Source organism: Sebastes umbrosus, chromosome 3 (assembly GCF_015220745.1).
Source record: "Sebastes umbrosus isolate fSebUmb1 chromosome 3, fSebUmb1.pri, whole genome shotgun sequence".
In the NCBI taxonomy this organism is placed as follows: Eukaryota; Metazoa; Chordata; class Actinopteri; order Perciformes; family Sebastidae; genus Sebastes; species Sebastes umbrosus.
Genome location: NC_051271.1, coordinates 27,790,246 through 27,807,398, shown reverse-complemented (window position 1 = coordinate 27,807,398; position 17,153 = coordinate 27,790,246). Strand labels below are relative to the sequence as shown.

At 41.2% G+C, this 17,153-nt stretch overlaps 2 protein-coding genes across 13 annotated transcripts in view; both read left to right on the top strand.

Annotated features, from left to right (window-relative positions):
- LOC119484800 (complement C3-like) overlaps window positions 1-17,153 on the top strand; it is a 74,154-nt gene that overhangs the window by 23,574 nt on the left and 33,427 nt on the right. For 2 of the 12 annotated variants that reach the window (XM_037763890.1, XM_037763885.1), the window contains 3 exons: window positions 52-135; window positions 2,459-2,603; window positions 2,851-3,132. The exons of 7 other annotated variants lie outside the window; for them this stretch is intronic. In XM_037763890.1, coding sequence (XP_037619818.1) covers window positions 52-135; window positions 2,459-2,603; window positions 2,851-2,992 — 371 coding nt within the window. In that variant the 3' untranslated portion in view covers window positions 2,993-3,132. Of the gene's footprint in view, window positions 1-51; window positions 136-2,458; window positions 2,604-2,850; window positions 3,133-6,588; window positions 6,707-17,153 lie in introns of those variants that run through there. 3 more of the 12 variants (XM_037763895.1, XM_037763892.1, XM_037763894.1) reach the window with 2 other exon arrangements.
- LOC119484804 (complement C3-like) overlaps window positions 7,031-17,153 on the top strand; it is an 85,814-nt gene continuing 75,691 nt past the window's right edge. The window contains exons 1-2 of the mRNA XM_037763900.1: window positions 7,031-7,174; window positions 8,634-8,829. Of these exons, the coding sequence (XP_037619828.1) occupies window positions 7,104-7,174; window positions 8,634-8,829 (267 nt within the window). The 5' untranslated portion in view covers window positions 7,031-7,103. The remainder of the gene's footprint in view (window positions 7,175-8,633; window positions 8,830-17,153) is intronic.

Here is a 17,153-nt window from a genome sequence, read left to right as displayed (position 1 = left end):
AGAGAATCGGTGAGCAAGGGAGCTAACAATCTGCAACTTGTCTGTCCTCAGCGTACAAAGTGAGACTGGAAGAGTTTACAGACGGCGTGTCCACTGACATTTACACAGTGCGGGTCCTGGAAGTCATCAAAGAAGGTGGGTTTTTATCTTTGAACTGCCTAAAGTGCACTACCCCCTGATGTTTCTAAGGTGCCTTAAAGGTGAAGGTGACATAACAATTTGTCTTGTCTGCCTCTTTCTGACATTTCATGGGCACATTGAATCTCAATGCTGTTTCCAGTCAGACAGAAAAATGATTGATTGATGACTGATTGATGGTCATTTAAAGGAAAAGTTCAACATTTAGGGAAATGTGCTTATTTGCTTTCTTGCAGAGAGTTAGATGAGTGAGAAGACTGGTACCACTCACATGTTTGTAGGCCAAGTATAAAGCTACCACTAGCAGCCAGCCAAATTAGCTTGCCAGCAGACACTCCAGGAAGTTACTGGTCCTAGCCAAGTACAATAGTCCAGTACACCCCCTTATAGGTGAATTGTCATTTTTACGCTTATTTTTTTTTGTACAGATTATACAAACAAAATTGGAGGTGCTGGTAGGTGTATTTTGTTACCTTTGGACAAAGCCAGGCTAACTGTTTCCAGTCTTCATGCTAAGCTCAGTTAGCTGGTTGTTGGCTGCATACAGACGTAGGCAAAGTTGTTGGTAACGTTCTGTTAAAGAGAGAAAAACCCACAGTGGTCACTGAAATAACTTGAAACTGACAAAAGTAATAATAAATAAAAATTTACTGAAAATTAACTAATGAAAATCAGCTGTTGCTTTTGAATTGTGGTTCAACAGAATCATTTAAAAAAACAAACTGATGAAACTGGCCTAGACAAAAATGATGGTAGCCCTAGAAAAGATTGAAAATAATTTGACCATAGGGACATATTAAACTAAGGTGTGTCCTGTAATTAGCATCACAGGTGTCTTCAAACTTGTAATCAGTCAGTCTGCCTATTTAAAGGGTGAAAAGTAGTCACTGTGCTGTTTGGTATCATGGTGTGTACCACACTGAACATGGACCACAGAAAGCTAAGGAGAGAGTTGTCTCAGGAGATCATAAAGAACATTATAGACCTTCATGTTAAAGGTAAAGGCTATAAGACCATCTCCAAGCAGCTTGATGTTCCTGTGACTACAGTTGCACATATTATTCAGAAGTTTAAGGTCCACAGGACTGTAGCCAACCTCCCTGGACGTGGCCGCAAGAGGAAAATTGATGACAAATCGAAGAGACGGATAATACGAATGGTAACCAAAGAGCCCAGAACAACTTCCAAAGAGATTAGAGGTGAACTCCAAGGTCAAGGTACATCAGTGTCAGATCGCACCATCCGTCACTGTTTGAGCCAAAGTGGACTTAATGGAAGACGACCCAGGAGGACACCAAATCATAAAAAAGCGAGACTGGAATTTTCCAAAATGCATATTGACAAGCCACAAAGCTTCTGGGAGAATGTCCTTTGGACAGATGAGACAAAACTGGAGCTTTTTGGCAAGTCACATCAGCTCTATGTTCACAGACGAAGAGATGAAGCATCCAAAGAAAAGAACACTGTACCTAATGTGAAACATGGAGGAGGCTCGGTTATGTTATGGGGCTGCTTTGTTGCATCTGGCACAGGGTGTCTTGAATCTGTGCAGGGTGCAATGAAATCTCAAGACTATCAAGGCATTCTGGAGCGAAATGTGCTGCCCAGTGTCAGAAAGCTTGGTCTCAGTTGCAGGTCATGGGTCCTCAAACAGGATAATGACCCAAAACACAGCTAAAAACACCCAAGAATGGCTAAGAACAAAACATTGGACTATTCTGAAGTGGCCTTCTATGAGCCCGGATCTAAATCCTATTGAACATCTGTGGAAGGAGCTGAAACATGCTGTCTGGAGAAGGCACCCTTCAAACCTGAGACAGCTGGAGCAGTTTGCTCACGAGGAGTGGGCCCACATACCTGTCGACAGGTGCAGAAGTCTCATTGAGAGTTACAGAAATCACTTGATTGCAGTGATTGCCTCAAAAGGTTGTGCAACAAAATATTAAGTTAATGTTACCATCATTTTTGTCCAGGCCAGTTTCCTTAGTTAATTTTCAGTGAATTTTTATTTATTATTGCTTTTGTCAGTTTCAAGTTATCTCAGTGACCATTGTGGGTTTTTCTCTCTTTAACGGAACGTTACCAACAACTTTGCCTACGTCTGTATTTACTATACATTCATGAGAGTGGTATCAATAACGGGCGTCAATCTAACCCTCGGCAAGAAAGTAAACAAGCGTATTTCTCAAAATGTCCAACTATTGGCATGATTCCACTGTGGCACTGGGAGTATGTGAGAATACAGCACTAATATTTTGAACTGCACCTTTAGCTATGCATTTAATCCTTACCTTTCCTTTGTTCTATATTTTAATTACAGGAATTTTTGATGTGGGTCCTCTGAATAAACTGCGCACATTCCTCAGTTATCCGCACTGCAGGGAATCTTTAGATCTGGGGACAGGCAAAACCTACCTTATCATGGGCTCATCCAAAGATATTCAGAGAGATGACGAACATCAATCGTAAGTTTGTTCTTTGTGTGAAAGTCAATGTGTGTGGTGGGTGCCTTTTTAAAGATTTTTACTGTTTCACTGCTTTCTGTTACTAAATCAAGTTACTCTTTCTTGTACTCTAGTTTATGCGTTACTGTTGATAGAGTCATTAAATGTACAGAAGGAGGGAGGAGGCTTGTGTTTTGTTATGTTCCAGCGGGTTACAGATGGCTGGTCACATGAAGAACCAATGTGTGTTTCACTTTGCTCTCCTCAGATACCAGTATGTACTCGGTGAGAGAACCTGGATCGAGTACTGGCCCATAGAAGTAGAGTGTCAAACTGAGGAACACCGGCCTACCTGTTTGGGTATTGAGGAGATGGTCCAGCAGTACCAACTCTTTGGATGTAAGCAGTAGTGAAACGAAGGAAAAAGAAATAAAGTGTCAAATTGTTTTCATTTTGAATTGTTCTTATTATGTAAAACATTCACCGCTTTGGGATATGAGGGCTTACAATGTTGCACTATATTGATTAAAATGTAATTGTCTCAATCTCATTCTCTGTGTTTTATTCATTAACGTTTGGTTAATGTTTGATTACTATTATGTTGGTTGCTGTATAGTAAACTTAGAAGTTCAACTAGAAGTTCAACTAGAAGTAGAAGTTTAACCCCCTGAGACCCGTGGGATCGCGGGTAATCCTGACCGACTTTACTGTCTTTCACAGGCTGTAGCAGGTTCAGTTTTAGAGCTAGAAGGTACAGATATCATATGAAACTAAAAAACCTAAGGAATCCATTGGTACCAACCATGTGATGCTAGCATGTTGGGGGAGGAGGCTCAGCAACTCTCCAAAATTGGCATGGCCATTTTAAAAGGAGTCCTTTGACCTCTGACCTCAAGATATGTGAATGTAAATGGGTTCTATGGGTACCCACGAGTCTCCCCTTTACAGACATGCCCACTTTATGATAATCACATGCAGTCTGGGGCAAAAACATGCAGTTTTTTGCATGCAGTATAAATGTGTTATTTTTGCCTATTCCAAAATGGTATTTGAATATTTCTGCATACTGGGGTCCCCAAACAGTCTTTGAATTACATAAATTGGGTATGACTGTAAGGCTGAGACTCTTGTGGATCAAATGAGCCCAACTGTATTCATGTTTGATGTTAGTCCTCATAGTAGCCATTTCATATAGTGAAACCATTTTTTTTAAACTTGACCTCACCGTATAAAATGTCCTGTGGTGACCTCTAGGGTAATCACAGTCTCATGAAACTTTACAGCCACAAACTAGAGACCTAGAGAATTCAGAGGATGGATGTCTTTCCTAGCTTTATTGACAATAAAGAAGTTTCTGAGCCGTTTCCAGAACAGAAGTGCTCGCCATCCGATCGTAGAAAAATCCAATCCATGCAGAAATCTCAAAATGTCAAGAGTTTTTCATACCAAATGTGGTATGGTGTTCCTCGAGATCTCGGTGTCTTAATGTTATATTTTGGAGGGATTTTTGATAATTTTAATCAAATCTGCTGTTGAAACTCCCAAAAAAACCCTGCCAGATACTTTGCCCATGCAGAAATTACTCAACCCGACTTTCACCCGAGAAGTTGTCTGTGTGCATGTTCAATATGTTTGTTTATGTTTACACTGATTCAGCAGTCTCAGAATAAAAAGTATAAGTGACTCAAACAAGAAGAAAACAAAGGCGTCACATTAGAAAACATTAAAAGCTGTTTATCTATAATTTTTCAGTGACCTGTTCATTCGACTGTATGCTGAGAAGTTAGTCAACCATGTAAATGTGGTCCGGGCCCAACAGCAAGGCCGCAACTTAAGATACTAGTTACATTTAACTATGAATGATTTTACTTGGAGCCGACAACAGTCCTAGGAAATACTTAGAGCCTAGGACTATGATAGATTCAGGTTCTTTTAAAATCAGGTGGATTTAAAAACCAGACAGAAGTCTATAGTCAAATTAAAACCAGATTCATTATAATTAAAATAACATGGGTCTAAATGAATGATCAATTTAAAGGCTAAAATGAATAAAATGCTACTAGCAGCAAGGTTAAAACCCTATAAAAAGTCCAGTCCAATCCAGCGATCCAGTCTAATCCAGTCCGGCTCCTTAATCCAGTCCATTCTAGCGGTCCAGTCCAGTGGCTCACCGTGTCCGTGTTTTGGCTCCTCCCGTACTCCTACCACACGGTCTTCGTCCGAAGCCATGAAATAACAGAGACACCAGGACCAGTAGTGTGTTCCTCACTGCTTGGCTATCACCAACTCCAGCTACGAGCTTTCCTGGCCTGTCTCAGTGTGTCCGCCACTCAAATGTACCAAAGAGTACTTACTATTTCTCTGAGCAGCAGGAGACCAACTGCCGACCAACGGTCTGAGTGGAGCTGCGTTGACGGACACGGTCTGCTGCATGACGTCACACAGGAACTCGCTGGCCACTGGGCTGGTAGGTAGTAGTCTTCAGGAGAGCTGTTGGTAGGTAGTAGTCTTCAGGAGAGCCGTTGGTAGGTAGTAGTCGTCAGGAGAGCCGTTGGTAGGTAGTAGTCGTCAGGAGAGCCGTTGGTAGGTAGTAGCCTTCAGGAGAGCCGTTGGTAGGTAGTAGTCTTCAGGAGAGCCGTTGGTAGGTAGTAGTCGTCAGGAGAGCCGTTGGTAGGTAGTAGTCGTCAGGAGAGCCGTTGGTAGGTAGTAGCCTTCAGGAGAGCCGTTGGTAGGTAGTAGTCTTCAGGAGAGCCGTTGGTAGGTAGTAGCCTTCAGGAGAGCCGTTGGTAGGTAGTAGTCTTCAGGAGAGCCGTTGGTAGGTAGTAATCGTCAGGAGAGCCGTTGGTAGGTAGTAGTCTTCAGGAGAGCCGTTGGTAGGTAGTAGCCTTCAGGAGAGCCGTTGGTAGGTAGTAGTCTTCAGGAGAGCCGTTTGTAGTTAATAGTCGTCAGGAGAGCCGTTGGTAGGTAGTAGCCTTCAGGAGAGCCGTTGGTAGGTAGTAGTCAGTATAATGTTTGTAACTTTTTACAGGTATAAATCTACCGGGCCAGTATCCCATACGCCCTGGCATATGCGCGCTCGCGTGTGGCCAGAGTCTCTCCTCCTCTGCCTGCTTGCCTTCACTCACACAGCGTTCTCGCTGTCTCGCTCCACCTCCACACGTTCATGCGCGCTCACTGCACACTGCAGAAGAGTTAGTAGCTCTGATAATATCTAGTGAATGTACAGTTGACGTTTTTGCAGAAATAACTGCTGCAGCTCCTCCAGACCAACAGAGGTGCCCGTGTCTTGTGAAGTGACGGGGCTCCGCAGCGAGAAATGTTATCGTCTCTGACTGGGTGCAGGTGTCTCCCTGCAGGTGCAGTCGGGAGGCTGAAGCAGGAAAAGCCAACACTAGGATTAGCATTGATTCATGGAGAGACCTTCGTCTGGTCAGCTAACATTACTGCCAAGCAGGGGAAATATAGAGTGATATTGTGGTTTTAGCTGACGTGTGTCATCTCACTGTTTTGAGTGATGCTCGTCCATGTCTATTTAGAGCGAGCACAAGCGCGAACCCGACGCTGACTTTCGTTGACTTAACGGTCACAGGTGTTGCTGTTAACAAGCATTTCTGATTCTTACAAACAGTCCTTTTAAAAGGTGAATTGTCATTTTTAAGCTTAATTTTTTTGTACGGATTATACAAACAAAATTGGAGGTGCTGGTAGGTGTATTTTGTTACCTTTGGACAAAGCCAGGCTAACTGTTTCCAGTCTTATGCTAAGCTAAGTTAGCTGGTTGTTGGCTGCATATTTACTATACATTCATGAGAGTGGTATCAATAACGGGCGTCAATCTAACCCTCGGCAAGAAAGTGAACAAGCGTATTTCCCAAAATGTCCAACTATTGGCATGATTCCACTGTGGCACTGAGAGTATGTGAGAATACAGCACAAATATGTTGTACTGCACCTTTAGCTATGCATTTAATCCTTACCTTTTCTCTGTTCTATATTTTAATTACAGGAAATTTTGATGTGGGTCCTCTGAATAAACTGCGCACATTCCTCAGTTATCCGCACTGCAGGGAATATTTAGATCTGGGGACAGGCAAAACCTACCTTATCATGGGCTCATCCTGAGCAAGCGTGAGCCCGACGCTGACTTTCATTGACTTAACGGCCACAGGTGTCGCTGTTAACAAGCAATTCTGAAAGTTACAAATAGTCCCTTTAAAAGGTCGGTGCACCTACAACACAACATGCAGGGATAAAACATGCAAAATAATTTAGAATAAAAACAACCAAAAAACATGCAGCATGAACAAGGCATTTTTGACCCTGTCATATAAACCCCTCATTGATTTTTTGTTGTTTATCTTTTTCCTCAGATCAGAGCTTATCGGAATTCAACGGTTTCTCAACTGCTGCTGGGAAATCATGTGTTTGTTTGTGGGGTGCAAGAGGAGGGGTGAGAGTGGATAAAAAGAGGGTGCTGCACAGCGACAGGCTACATTGACAGCGGATCAGGATCAGTTGAGGATGACTCTGTTGTGGCTGCTGGCCTCTGTGGCCTTCATCTCCCTGACTTCCCTAGCTGATGGAGCTGCATTGTAAGTAGACCAGCCTATACCTTTACCCCCTGTGCTTGAATTAATTGACAAAAGAAAACAGAGCTAAAATATACAGTTTGTTTGTTGATCTTCATAATATTCACATTGTTATTGGTTAAACTGTAATGGGAGCAACAACAATACTTGAGGTCCTCTGCATTTATATTACATTTAAAAAGTGTATGGATACAAATATTGTGTGTCTTACATAATGAGGGGCTGTAGTCCAGTTTGCACTTTGTGTCACAAGGTAATGTGGTGTTTCAATTGATGCCAGTAAATTGGCCTATATTTTGTTCAGAGTTTGCACAACGATGCATTACGCCAGACAGAGCAAGAGTCTAGAGCCATGATGAAATGTTTTGTTGATCCAGTGCTGGATCTTCATCAAGGTAATCAATAGATTACTCATTGTGTGTCCATGATGGAGCTCATGGTCCTGAGAGCACATAGGGCGGGGCAAGATAAACCTGAGGGGTCAGAAGACAAAAAATAACATTTCTGATGCACAAAATTAGGTTTATTTTTCAGACTTCTGCTTTTGAAATACTGAGAAGGTCCCCCTCTTCGAGCACACAAAAATCTCACCAAAAAAAAGTCACACAGTCAGTAAGGCCGATACCTGACGAGAGGTAACATGCACATTCATTTTAAAGAGTCATACACAAAAAAAAGTTTGGGAATCACTTCTCTAAGAGATCCACTCTTAAAACCTTTGGACAAATAAACACATAAACCTGTAAATCACGTGTTTAAACAGTTATAACCCTCCATTATTATCTCCACCAGACGTAAGCCTGTTGGGAGATCATGTGTTTGGTCGTGTGTGTGCGTGTACCTGTCTGTCTGTCCACGGCTAATCTTGTATACTACTGGACCCATCAGCCTAATATTTTTTTGTTCTCATTTATGACTTTTTGGTCAAGGACCTCTCATAGTTGCAGTGATTCAAAATTTGTAAAAAATATTTCATTGACTATTTTATACCATGATTGAAAGCATTTCCGGCAAACGGCTAAGCTAAAAACAAGCCTTATCTTAGTCTGTTGCCGGCCACATTTTGACCTTTGTCGTAGCTGAAAAACTGACATCCACAGAAATGTTTGGTCTCATTTTGAACCGGAGTATCTGCAGATTAATTCCATACCCGATATGTTACGATCCACTAAAGTTAGGCACGATACACGATGAATAAATCCCTGTTTTTGTTATCTTCACCGCCATCTTGACCGTAAGGGAACCGGGAGGGACAATAGTGAGATCCAATTTCTTTGTTTGGGAGGGGAGAGGGAGACACCTGGCGAAGATCTGCACTCTACTGAGTGCACTTTTTCCGACATGTGTGTCTTATGGTTCCTTAAATGCATAAAAAAACATGTTTGTCAGTACCTAAACAGCATGTGGTTCTTTCTGCACAGTGACTACACATTAATCCTCCTCTCTCATTGCTGCTCTGCAGGCAGGTGATGTCTGCACCCAACTTGTTGCGGGTAGGAACAGCAGAAAACATCTTTGTGGAGTGTCAAGACTGCTCCGGTGCAAACATCCCGGTTGAAATCAGCGTGAGGAACCATCCAACCAAAAACAAAAGGCTGGCATTCACACCTGTGACACTTACCAGTGCAAACAACTTCCAGGCGCTCGGACAAATAACGGTAAATGAAATACTGTCACTGTATATGTTACTGTTACTTGGCTTCATTTTCTAACATGGCCACAAAGAATCTAGAAATTAATCCAGAAACGCACATGATGTAGGTTACCCCACCCTGCTCCTCATGCGCTGCTCGTGTCTCTTCATACTGGTTTCAGATCCCTGCTGGAGTCTTCAGCAAGGATCCCAACATGAAGCAGTATGTGTACCTGCAAGCACAGTTCCCTGACCGACTGCTGGAGAAAGTGGTCTTAGTGTCCTTCCAGTCCGGGTACATCTTCATCCAGACTGACAAGACTCTCTACACCCCCAACAGCAACGGTGAGTTTTTTTTTACATCAGTGCTGAAAAACACGCCTAATGTCTTTACATGGCTTTTTTTCCAAATTGAATGATTGTACTGTAAATTACAGTAAATGAACCCTTCCCTACACACAAGTGGAAATGGCCTAAAGTCAAAAAAGTTGTTTAACAGTCACATGACTCAAAATAGATACACCTTCCTTCAACCTTCAGCAGCAAAATTAACCTCTTCCCTTTTCTGTGTCAGTTCATTACAGGATGTTTGCACTGACGCCCCGTATGGAGCCAGTAGAGAGGGATGACGAAACCCAACATGAAGCTTCTATTGCCATCGAGATTGTGGTATTGTATTTTATTTTTGATAAGCACAGAATTTAATGTAATATTATACAATCAGCTGTGACTGGGAGCAGGAAGCCTCTTGATGAGGTGATATCACAAATGCTTAACAGTAGATAAGTTTGCTGCAAATGACCAAAATAACCAAAACACATCCACTGAACCTTGTGTCTGTTTTGTGTCTAGTAACACCTGTCCTACCACTTACTGTTAAAATGAATGCATGCCTCCCTCTAGTGGTTGAGTTGCACATTGAAGACAGTCTCTTCCTTCTTAGATTGTAGATAAATGACATATATAAAATGTAGCATGGATTTAATAAATTCATTTGTAAACTGGCACTGCTCTCTGTTAATGATTGTTCAATATTGATATTTTTAGACCCCTGAAGGCATAATTTTACCAATTGATCCAGTCTCTTTGAAATCAGGGATGCACTCTGGAGATTTCCAACTCGCTAAAATTGTCAGGTTAGTATTTTATCTTATTTAAATAAAATTGTCCACATTGTATCTCTATACATTTTGTTGTTTAGTGAAATTACATTTTAACATGGATACAGTGAATTCAATTCAAAATATGAATACCTAGAATCTTTTAAGATTATGCATAGGCTATTTTACCATGTTTATGTTGTGTTTTCTACAATTAATTTCCATGTTTGTAATTTAGTGTTTGGACAACAACTTAAAAAAAATAATAGCCTACAGTGTATGAAGTGTGGAGACCCTTACAAAAAAGAAGTTTGTTCAAGTGTGCTATTACTATGCTTATTTTAAACTTAAAAAAGAGAGGATGCTTTCAGTTTACTTTTAATGTACTTATCAGAGATATACTTCACAAAATTATACCTAAAAATCCTTAGCTTATACAGACAGCAGTATAGAAATATACTTGGCAAGTATACAGAAGAGTCCAAGAATACTTGGAAATACTGAAAAGTATACAGAAAAGTATAATATATATATATATATATATATATATATATATATATATATACTTGCAGTAAAAACTATTAAACTAGTAGTTTGCCCCCGTTTCCAGTCTTTATGCTAAGCTAAGCTAACTGGCTGCTGGCTCTACCTTCATATTTAGCACACAGACATGAGAGTGGCAATAATCTTCTCATCTAAATTATAAATGGACAGACAAAACAGAAATGCATTTAATCCCTATGAACTATGAACTAAAACCAATCAGCCTAAAAGACATAAAACAAAGGTACTGCATCCGTTCTATCTAATGCAAAGCCAACCAGAAACCTTTAATCCTTTTCTTCTAAACTTCAGAGTTTCTGTAGTTCTCTATAAATGTTAAGTTCTTTACAGCAGCTCATTTGTGTAGGCCTATACCTCAATTTGTGTGACATAATAACTTCACGCAGTCCAAAGTGTAATTCCTGTTACCTTCAGTCTCTAAATTAATATATACAGTATATATTTTTTTGTTTGATTATTGAAATATGTGTTTGTGCGTGTGTTTAGTCCCGGACTGTGGAAGGTGGTGACAAAGTTCCACAGCAACCCACAGCAGAGCTTTTCTGCAGAGTTCGAGGTCAAAGAATATGGTGAGTCCTTCATTATCTTTACTTTTATTTAAATGTTATATAAACCTACAACATTCACTTATTTTTTACTGGATTGGACACAGAATAAAATGTTTTCAATTTTCCAGTGCTGCCCAGTTTTGAGGTTAAACTGACACCTGTGAGCCCCTTCTTCTACGTGGACAGTGACACACTCACCGTCAACATCAAAGCTATGTAAGTAAAGATTCTGTGGCTTTAAAGACCAGGTTTTATAGGTAGATTGATTGGAGGAGAAAATAAAGAGAGTTGTTCAGAAGTTGTGTTGGGGCTCTTGCTATTTTAGTTTGTTAGCCATTTGTTGTTTATTTGTTTTTATTTGTCCTGTTTTGCTTCATTGTGGCTTAAACATGTCTCCCTCTTGTGGATTTAGGTATCTGTTTGGTGAAGAGGTGGATGGGACGGCCTACGTGGTGTTTGGGGTTATGCAAGACGGTCAAAAGAGGAGCTTTCCAGGTTCTCTTCAGAGAGTGCAGGTGAACACATTCTTACACTTTTGATATATTTTTATATGTTTTGTAAAACTTATCTTTCAGAGGCTGTGGCAGGTTCAGTTTTAGAGCTAGAAGGTACAGATATATGAAACTAGAAAACCTAAGGAATCCATTGGTACCAACCATGTCAAGCTAGCATGTTGGGGTAGGAGGCTCAGTAATGCTCCAAAGTTTGGCTAAATTTTGGCATAACGTTTTTCAAAGGGGTCCCTTGACCTCTGACCTCAAGATATGTGAATGAAAATGGGTGCTATGGGTACCCACGAGTCTCCCCTTTACAGACATGCACTTTATGATAATCACATGCAGTTTGGGGCAAGAACCAAACACTTATTTTTGCCTATTCTAAAATGATGTGCTTGACTATTTCTGCCTACTGGGGTCCCTAAACAGTCCTGGAATTACATAAATTGGGTATCACTGTAAAGCTGAGACTCTTGTTGATCCAATGAGCCCAACTGTATTCATGTGTGATGATGTTAGTCCCCATAGTAGCCATTTCATTGTAGTGAGACCATTTTTTTAAACTTGACCTCACTGTATAAAATGACCTGTGGTGACCTCTAGGATAATCACAGCCTCATGAAACTTTACAGCCACAAAAGTGCAATTCCTGAAGAAATCTCAAAATGTCAAAAGTTTTTGTTACCAAATTACAGCATGGCTTTTTCTATGGTGTTCCTCAAGGTCTTGGTGTCTTAATGTGATATTTTGGAGGGATTATTTATCATTTTCATCAATTCTCAAGTGGTAAAAAATTGTTAAATTTAGCACTAAATCTGTGTAACAAATGGTATGGACAAACTTAATGGGAATGGCCATCATAATGTTCTAAGCCCTTATACACTTTCACAATTTATTTTAATTAATTAATTCATGTTGATATCTGGTTTATGACTAGAACAACTTGACACACAGTGCTGAGCTGCATCACAGATTTATCTTCAGGTTCCCAGCTTTCAGATGATGTACACCACTTCTATGTGACATCTACTGTTGACCTGCTATCTCCCCCTAAAGACCTCCTGTAGCCCACTAAAACAGACAAAAACGGGTCTATTGTGGTTCTCAGAGGACAGCAGTAAAGTACCTGAACGACTAACTGTATCACTGTACCACTATACTGTATTTCAAGATGCATTATTATATTATGTCACATTAGGTCCAGAGAGGTAGTGGAGAGGTCACACTGAGGAAAGAGCACATCACACAGACCTTCCCAAACATCAACGACCTGGTGGGGAGTTCCATATTTGTAGCTGTCAGTGTGCTGACGGAGGGCGGTAAGAAAGAAAGACTGTGTGTTTGGGCCTATTCAGTATATTTTAAAAAAGAAAATAAAGATATCAGGATACGTTTTTCTGGATTGTGAACAGATTAAAAAACAAACTCTTTTAAGTTTGTGTGTGAATGTGTTTGTGTTTCTGCATCAACTCACAGGTAGTGAAATGGTGCAGGCAGAGTTGAGAAGTATCCAGATTGTCACATCACCTTACACCATCAACTTCAAGAAAACGCCCAAATATTTCAAACCAGGAATGTCCTTCGATGTTGCGGTAAGTACAATTGTTTACATTTACATAAACTGACAGCATATGTATGGCTTATGGCTTGGTACTTCCTGGCAACAAACAAAACATGTTCTCAGACATAGAGGGGGATTATAAGAGAACATTTATTTAAAAAAAAACATTATGTTCGTACTACAATTTGTGGGGTGAATATATGAAATGTTATAGATGAAGAAATTAAGTAAAGTAAAATTCTAAATCCATTCAAGATGTATAAAATGTTTTTAAGAGGTACAGGGATGAGGAAGGGGCCTTGTCTCTCTCGGGACTGTGACGCTCATTGTTGATGTTGTTGTTATTGTTTTTTTATATTAAGATGATTATTTATGTGTATATGTGATAAACATTAAGTTCATTGGTAAAGTTATAGAAAGGAGTAGGACCATATATAAGTGTTTACTTTTGCCTTTTCGGACATACAATATTTATTTATTCAATTTATTTAGAATTTGCTGTATATGTTTACTGTTATTTTATTGGTTGGTTATGAAATCATTTCATAACTGAAATATAGTTACTCTTTGAAAACACAAATGGCAGTTTGTCCTAAATATAAAAGTCACATAATGTTTATTACGATGTAAAGGCAGACATGTGAGATTCCAGAGAAAAAGAGAAATTCATCCATCAACAGTTTGGGTCGCCATAAACTACCTGAGTCATGAAACTTGAAAACATGAAACCATGAAACCAAATCTAATAACATGAGTTTGACCTTAATAAGGTGTGTTTTGATAAGACAGTTGGACGTTTTCTGATTGTTCAGCTGTTTGTGTCTCTGATGGCAGGTTGAAGTTGTGAATCCTGACGGCACTCCGGCACAAGGTGTTACAGTGGTGGTCGATCCAGGACAGGTGCAGGGCTTCACCGCAGCCAATGGCATGGCAAGGCTTATCATCAACACAGTGGCAGGGGAACCAACACTGACAATCACCGTAAGTCTCTGAAATCTTTTACCCTTTTTGCATTATAGCCCAAATGGCCACTTAAACCTCCATTAATCATCCATCCATTATCCGTAACCAATTATCCTATTCGGGGTCGCTGGGGGGGGGGGGGGGGGGGGGGGGGTTGTAGCCGATCCCAGCTGACATTGGGCGAAGGTGGGTACACCCTGGACAGGTCGCCAGACTATCACAGGGCTGACACATAGAGACAGATAACCACTCACGCTCACATTCACACCTACGGCCAATTTAGAGTCAACAATTAAAGGGACTGTTTGTAAGAATCAGAAATCAGAAATGTTTGTTAACAGTGACACCTGTGGCCGTTAAGTCTTCGAAAATCAGCATCGGGTTCGCGCTTGTGCTCGCTCTACATAGACACGAACGAGCATCGCTCAAAACAGTGAGATGACACACGTCAGCTAAAACCACAATATCACTCTATATTTCACCTGCTTGGCAGTAATGTTAGCTGACCAGACGAAGGTCTCTCCATGAATCAATGCTGATCCTAGTGTTGGCTTTTCCTGCTTCAGCCTCTTGACCGCGGCCGGAGAAAACGAGGGAGACACCGGCACCCGGTCAGAGACGATAACGTAACTCGTTGCGGAGCCCCGTCACTTCACAAGACACGGAAAACCTCTGTTGGTCTGGAGGAGCTGCAGCAGTTATTTCTGCACAAACGTCCACTATACATTCACTAGATATTATCAGAGCTACGAAGTCTTCTGCAGTGTGTAGTGTGTGTGCATGCACGTGAGGTGGAGCAAGTTGTGAGTGAAGGCAGAGGAGCAGAGTACAGCAGAGACTCCGGCCCTGGAGACCAAAGCTACGGTCTCCCCCGCGTTCTCCGACCGCGGCCAACACTGTTTTGCAAGACGGGCTTCACTAGATATAACTTTGCGGTTTTGGTGCTTCCGTGTAGTTTGTCTTGGAGTCTGAGTCTGAACAGCGTAGCCACACGCGAGTGCGCATTGGACACCGACCTGGATTGATTTATACTTGTAAGAAGTTACAAACAGTCCCTTTAAACTAACCTGCATGTCTTTGGACTGTGGGAGGAAACCGGAGAACCCGGAGAAAACCCACGCTTAACTCCACACAGAAGCCGGATTCAAACCTGCTTGCTGTGAGGCGACAGTGCTAACCACTACACCACCGTTCAGCCCCTACATTAATCAACATTTTTGATATTCACTTGAAAAGGTGAAATCAAGCAGAGCTATCACCCAGCTCCTTGTTTTGGTTCTGCTGCTCACACATTTACTGTACAGTATGTGAATGGTGAACTTCATCCTGTCAGTGTTATGTCTTTTTGTCATTCTATTTAGCAATTTTACATTGCTAGGCAGAACTATGGAAGGCAAAGCCTCAATAAGTTAAGATAGGATAGACATGGGTTTTTCAAGTCTTATTTATTAAACTGTGTGTGTATGCTTACCTGTGTGTGTCTTTAATTGCAGGCAAAGACCAATGATCCTCGTTTATCACCTGATAGGCAAGCATCAGCCAGCATGTCTGCTCTCCCATATACCACTACAAGCAACAACTACATCCACATTGGTAAGTTACATCTTGAAATTACATCAGATGATTAAAAACAAAGGTGGTGGCAGTGGAAAAGTATGCACCATGCGCTAAATCTTTTCTGTGTTCAGCACTCATCACAACATGTCACATTTGCAGGTGTGGATGCAGCTGAGCTGGACCTAGGAGACAACCTGAAAATCAACCTCATCCTCAACAGGCAGGAAAATCACGACAATGACATCACATACCTGGTGAGAGGTGTTTTACACCTGTGCTTGTGTGCACATATGTAACTCTCTTTGTTGCGTCCCACGACTCATGTGTGATAAGTGCTGATGTATAAATCTGTGTCCCTAGATCCTGAGCAGAGGTCAGCTGGTGAAAAGTGGCCGTTACAGGACAAGAGGTCAAGTACTGATTTCCCTGATAGTTCCCATTACCAAAGAAATGCTGCCATCATTTCGCATCATAGCCTACTACCATACAAATGGCAATGAATTGGTATCAGACTCTGTTTGGGTGGATGTCAAGGACTCCTGCATGGGCTCGGTGAGTCACACAACACTGATGTAACGAAAAGGCAAACAAGACACCCATGCACAACCTGATAAAGTTATTTGTATACTTCTCTGATATATTTTTATGTATGAAACAAATTCAAAACTGCACATCTCATTCACTGATTCACATTTAGCTGAGGCTGGAATCATCGAGACCCGCTCCATCCTATGAGCCTCGCAGGATGTTTGGTCTGAAGGTCACAGGAGATCCAGAGGCCACAGTGGGATTGGTGGCAGTTGACAAAAGCGTCTACGTCCTAAACAACAAGCACCACCTCACCCAGAAAAAGGCAATTCCTTTATTTCATATTTATCTTTGAGGATATTTGAAATGGCTTATATCAAAAAGCTATGTATTAAAAACATTCACACATGCATAGCTTTTGGCTTCAAATAATATCCGGTGTAAGTTTGTCCTGCAGCAAATACATTGCATTAGTAAATGTGTCTCATTCCTACCTGCTCAGGTGTGGGACATTGTCGAGAAGCACGACACAGGCTGCACACCAGGTGGAGGGAAGGACGGTATGGGTGTGTTCTACGATGCCGGGCTGTTGTTTGAGTCCAACACGGCTTCTGGTACTCCCTACAGACAAGGTGACGCTACTTTACCCTCCCCTTCTCTGAACATGCCTCTCTTTATGCTCAATGAAATATCTCTAATTAGGAGAAGTGGGCACATGGACCTTCATTCATCGCATAAAGTCAAATGCTTTTATATAAGTAGGGATCTAGTGGACAGTAGAAGAACTGCATCTTAAAGGGTCTTTTCACCCGGATGACATTATTCTTGCTCCCCTTTGTCGGTATCTGGACATGCAGATAGTTTTAGAGACACTGTTTTTTAAATCACTCATCGCAGTGTCGTTTTTTTAATTCTTCAGTGCTGCGAGCACCACAAACAGAGAGCCAGAATCTCAAACAGATGTCTTACACTTTGGGCACATAAAACCAACACTATACCACTTGGGGTAAGTGAGATAATTTGGTTGAACC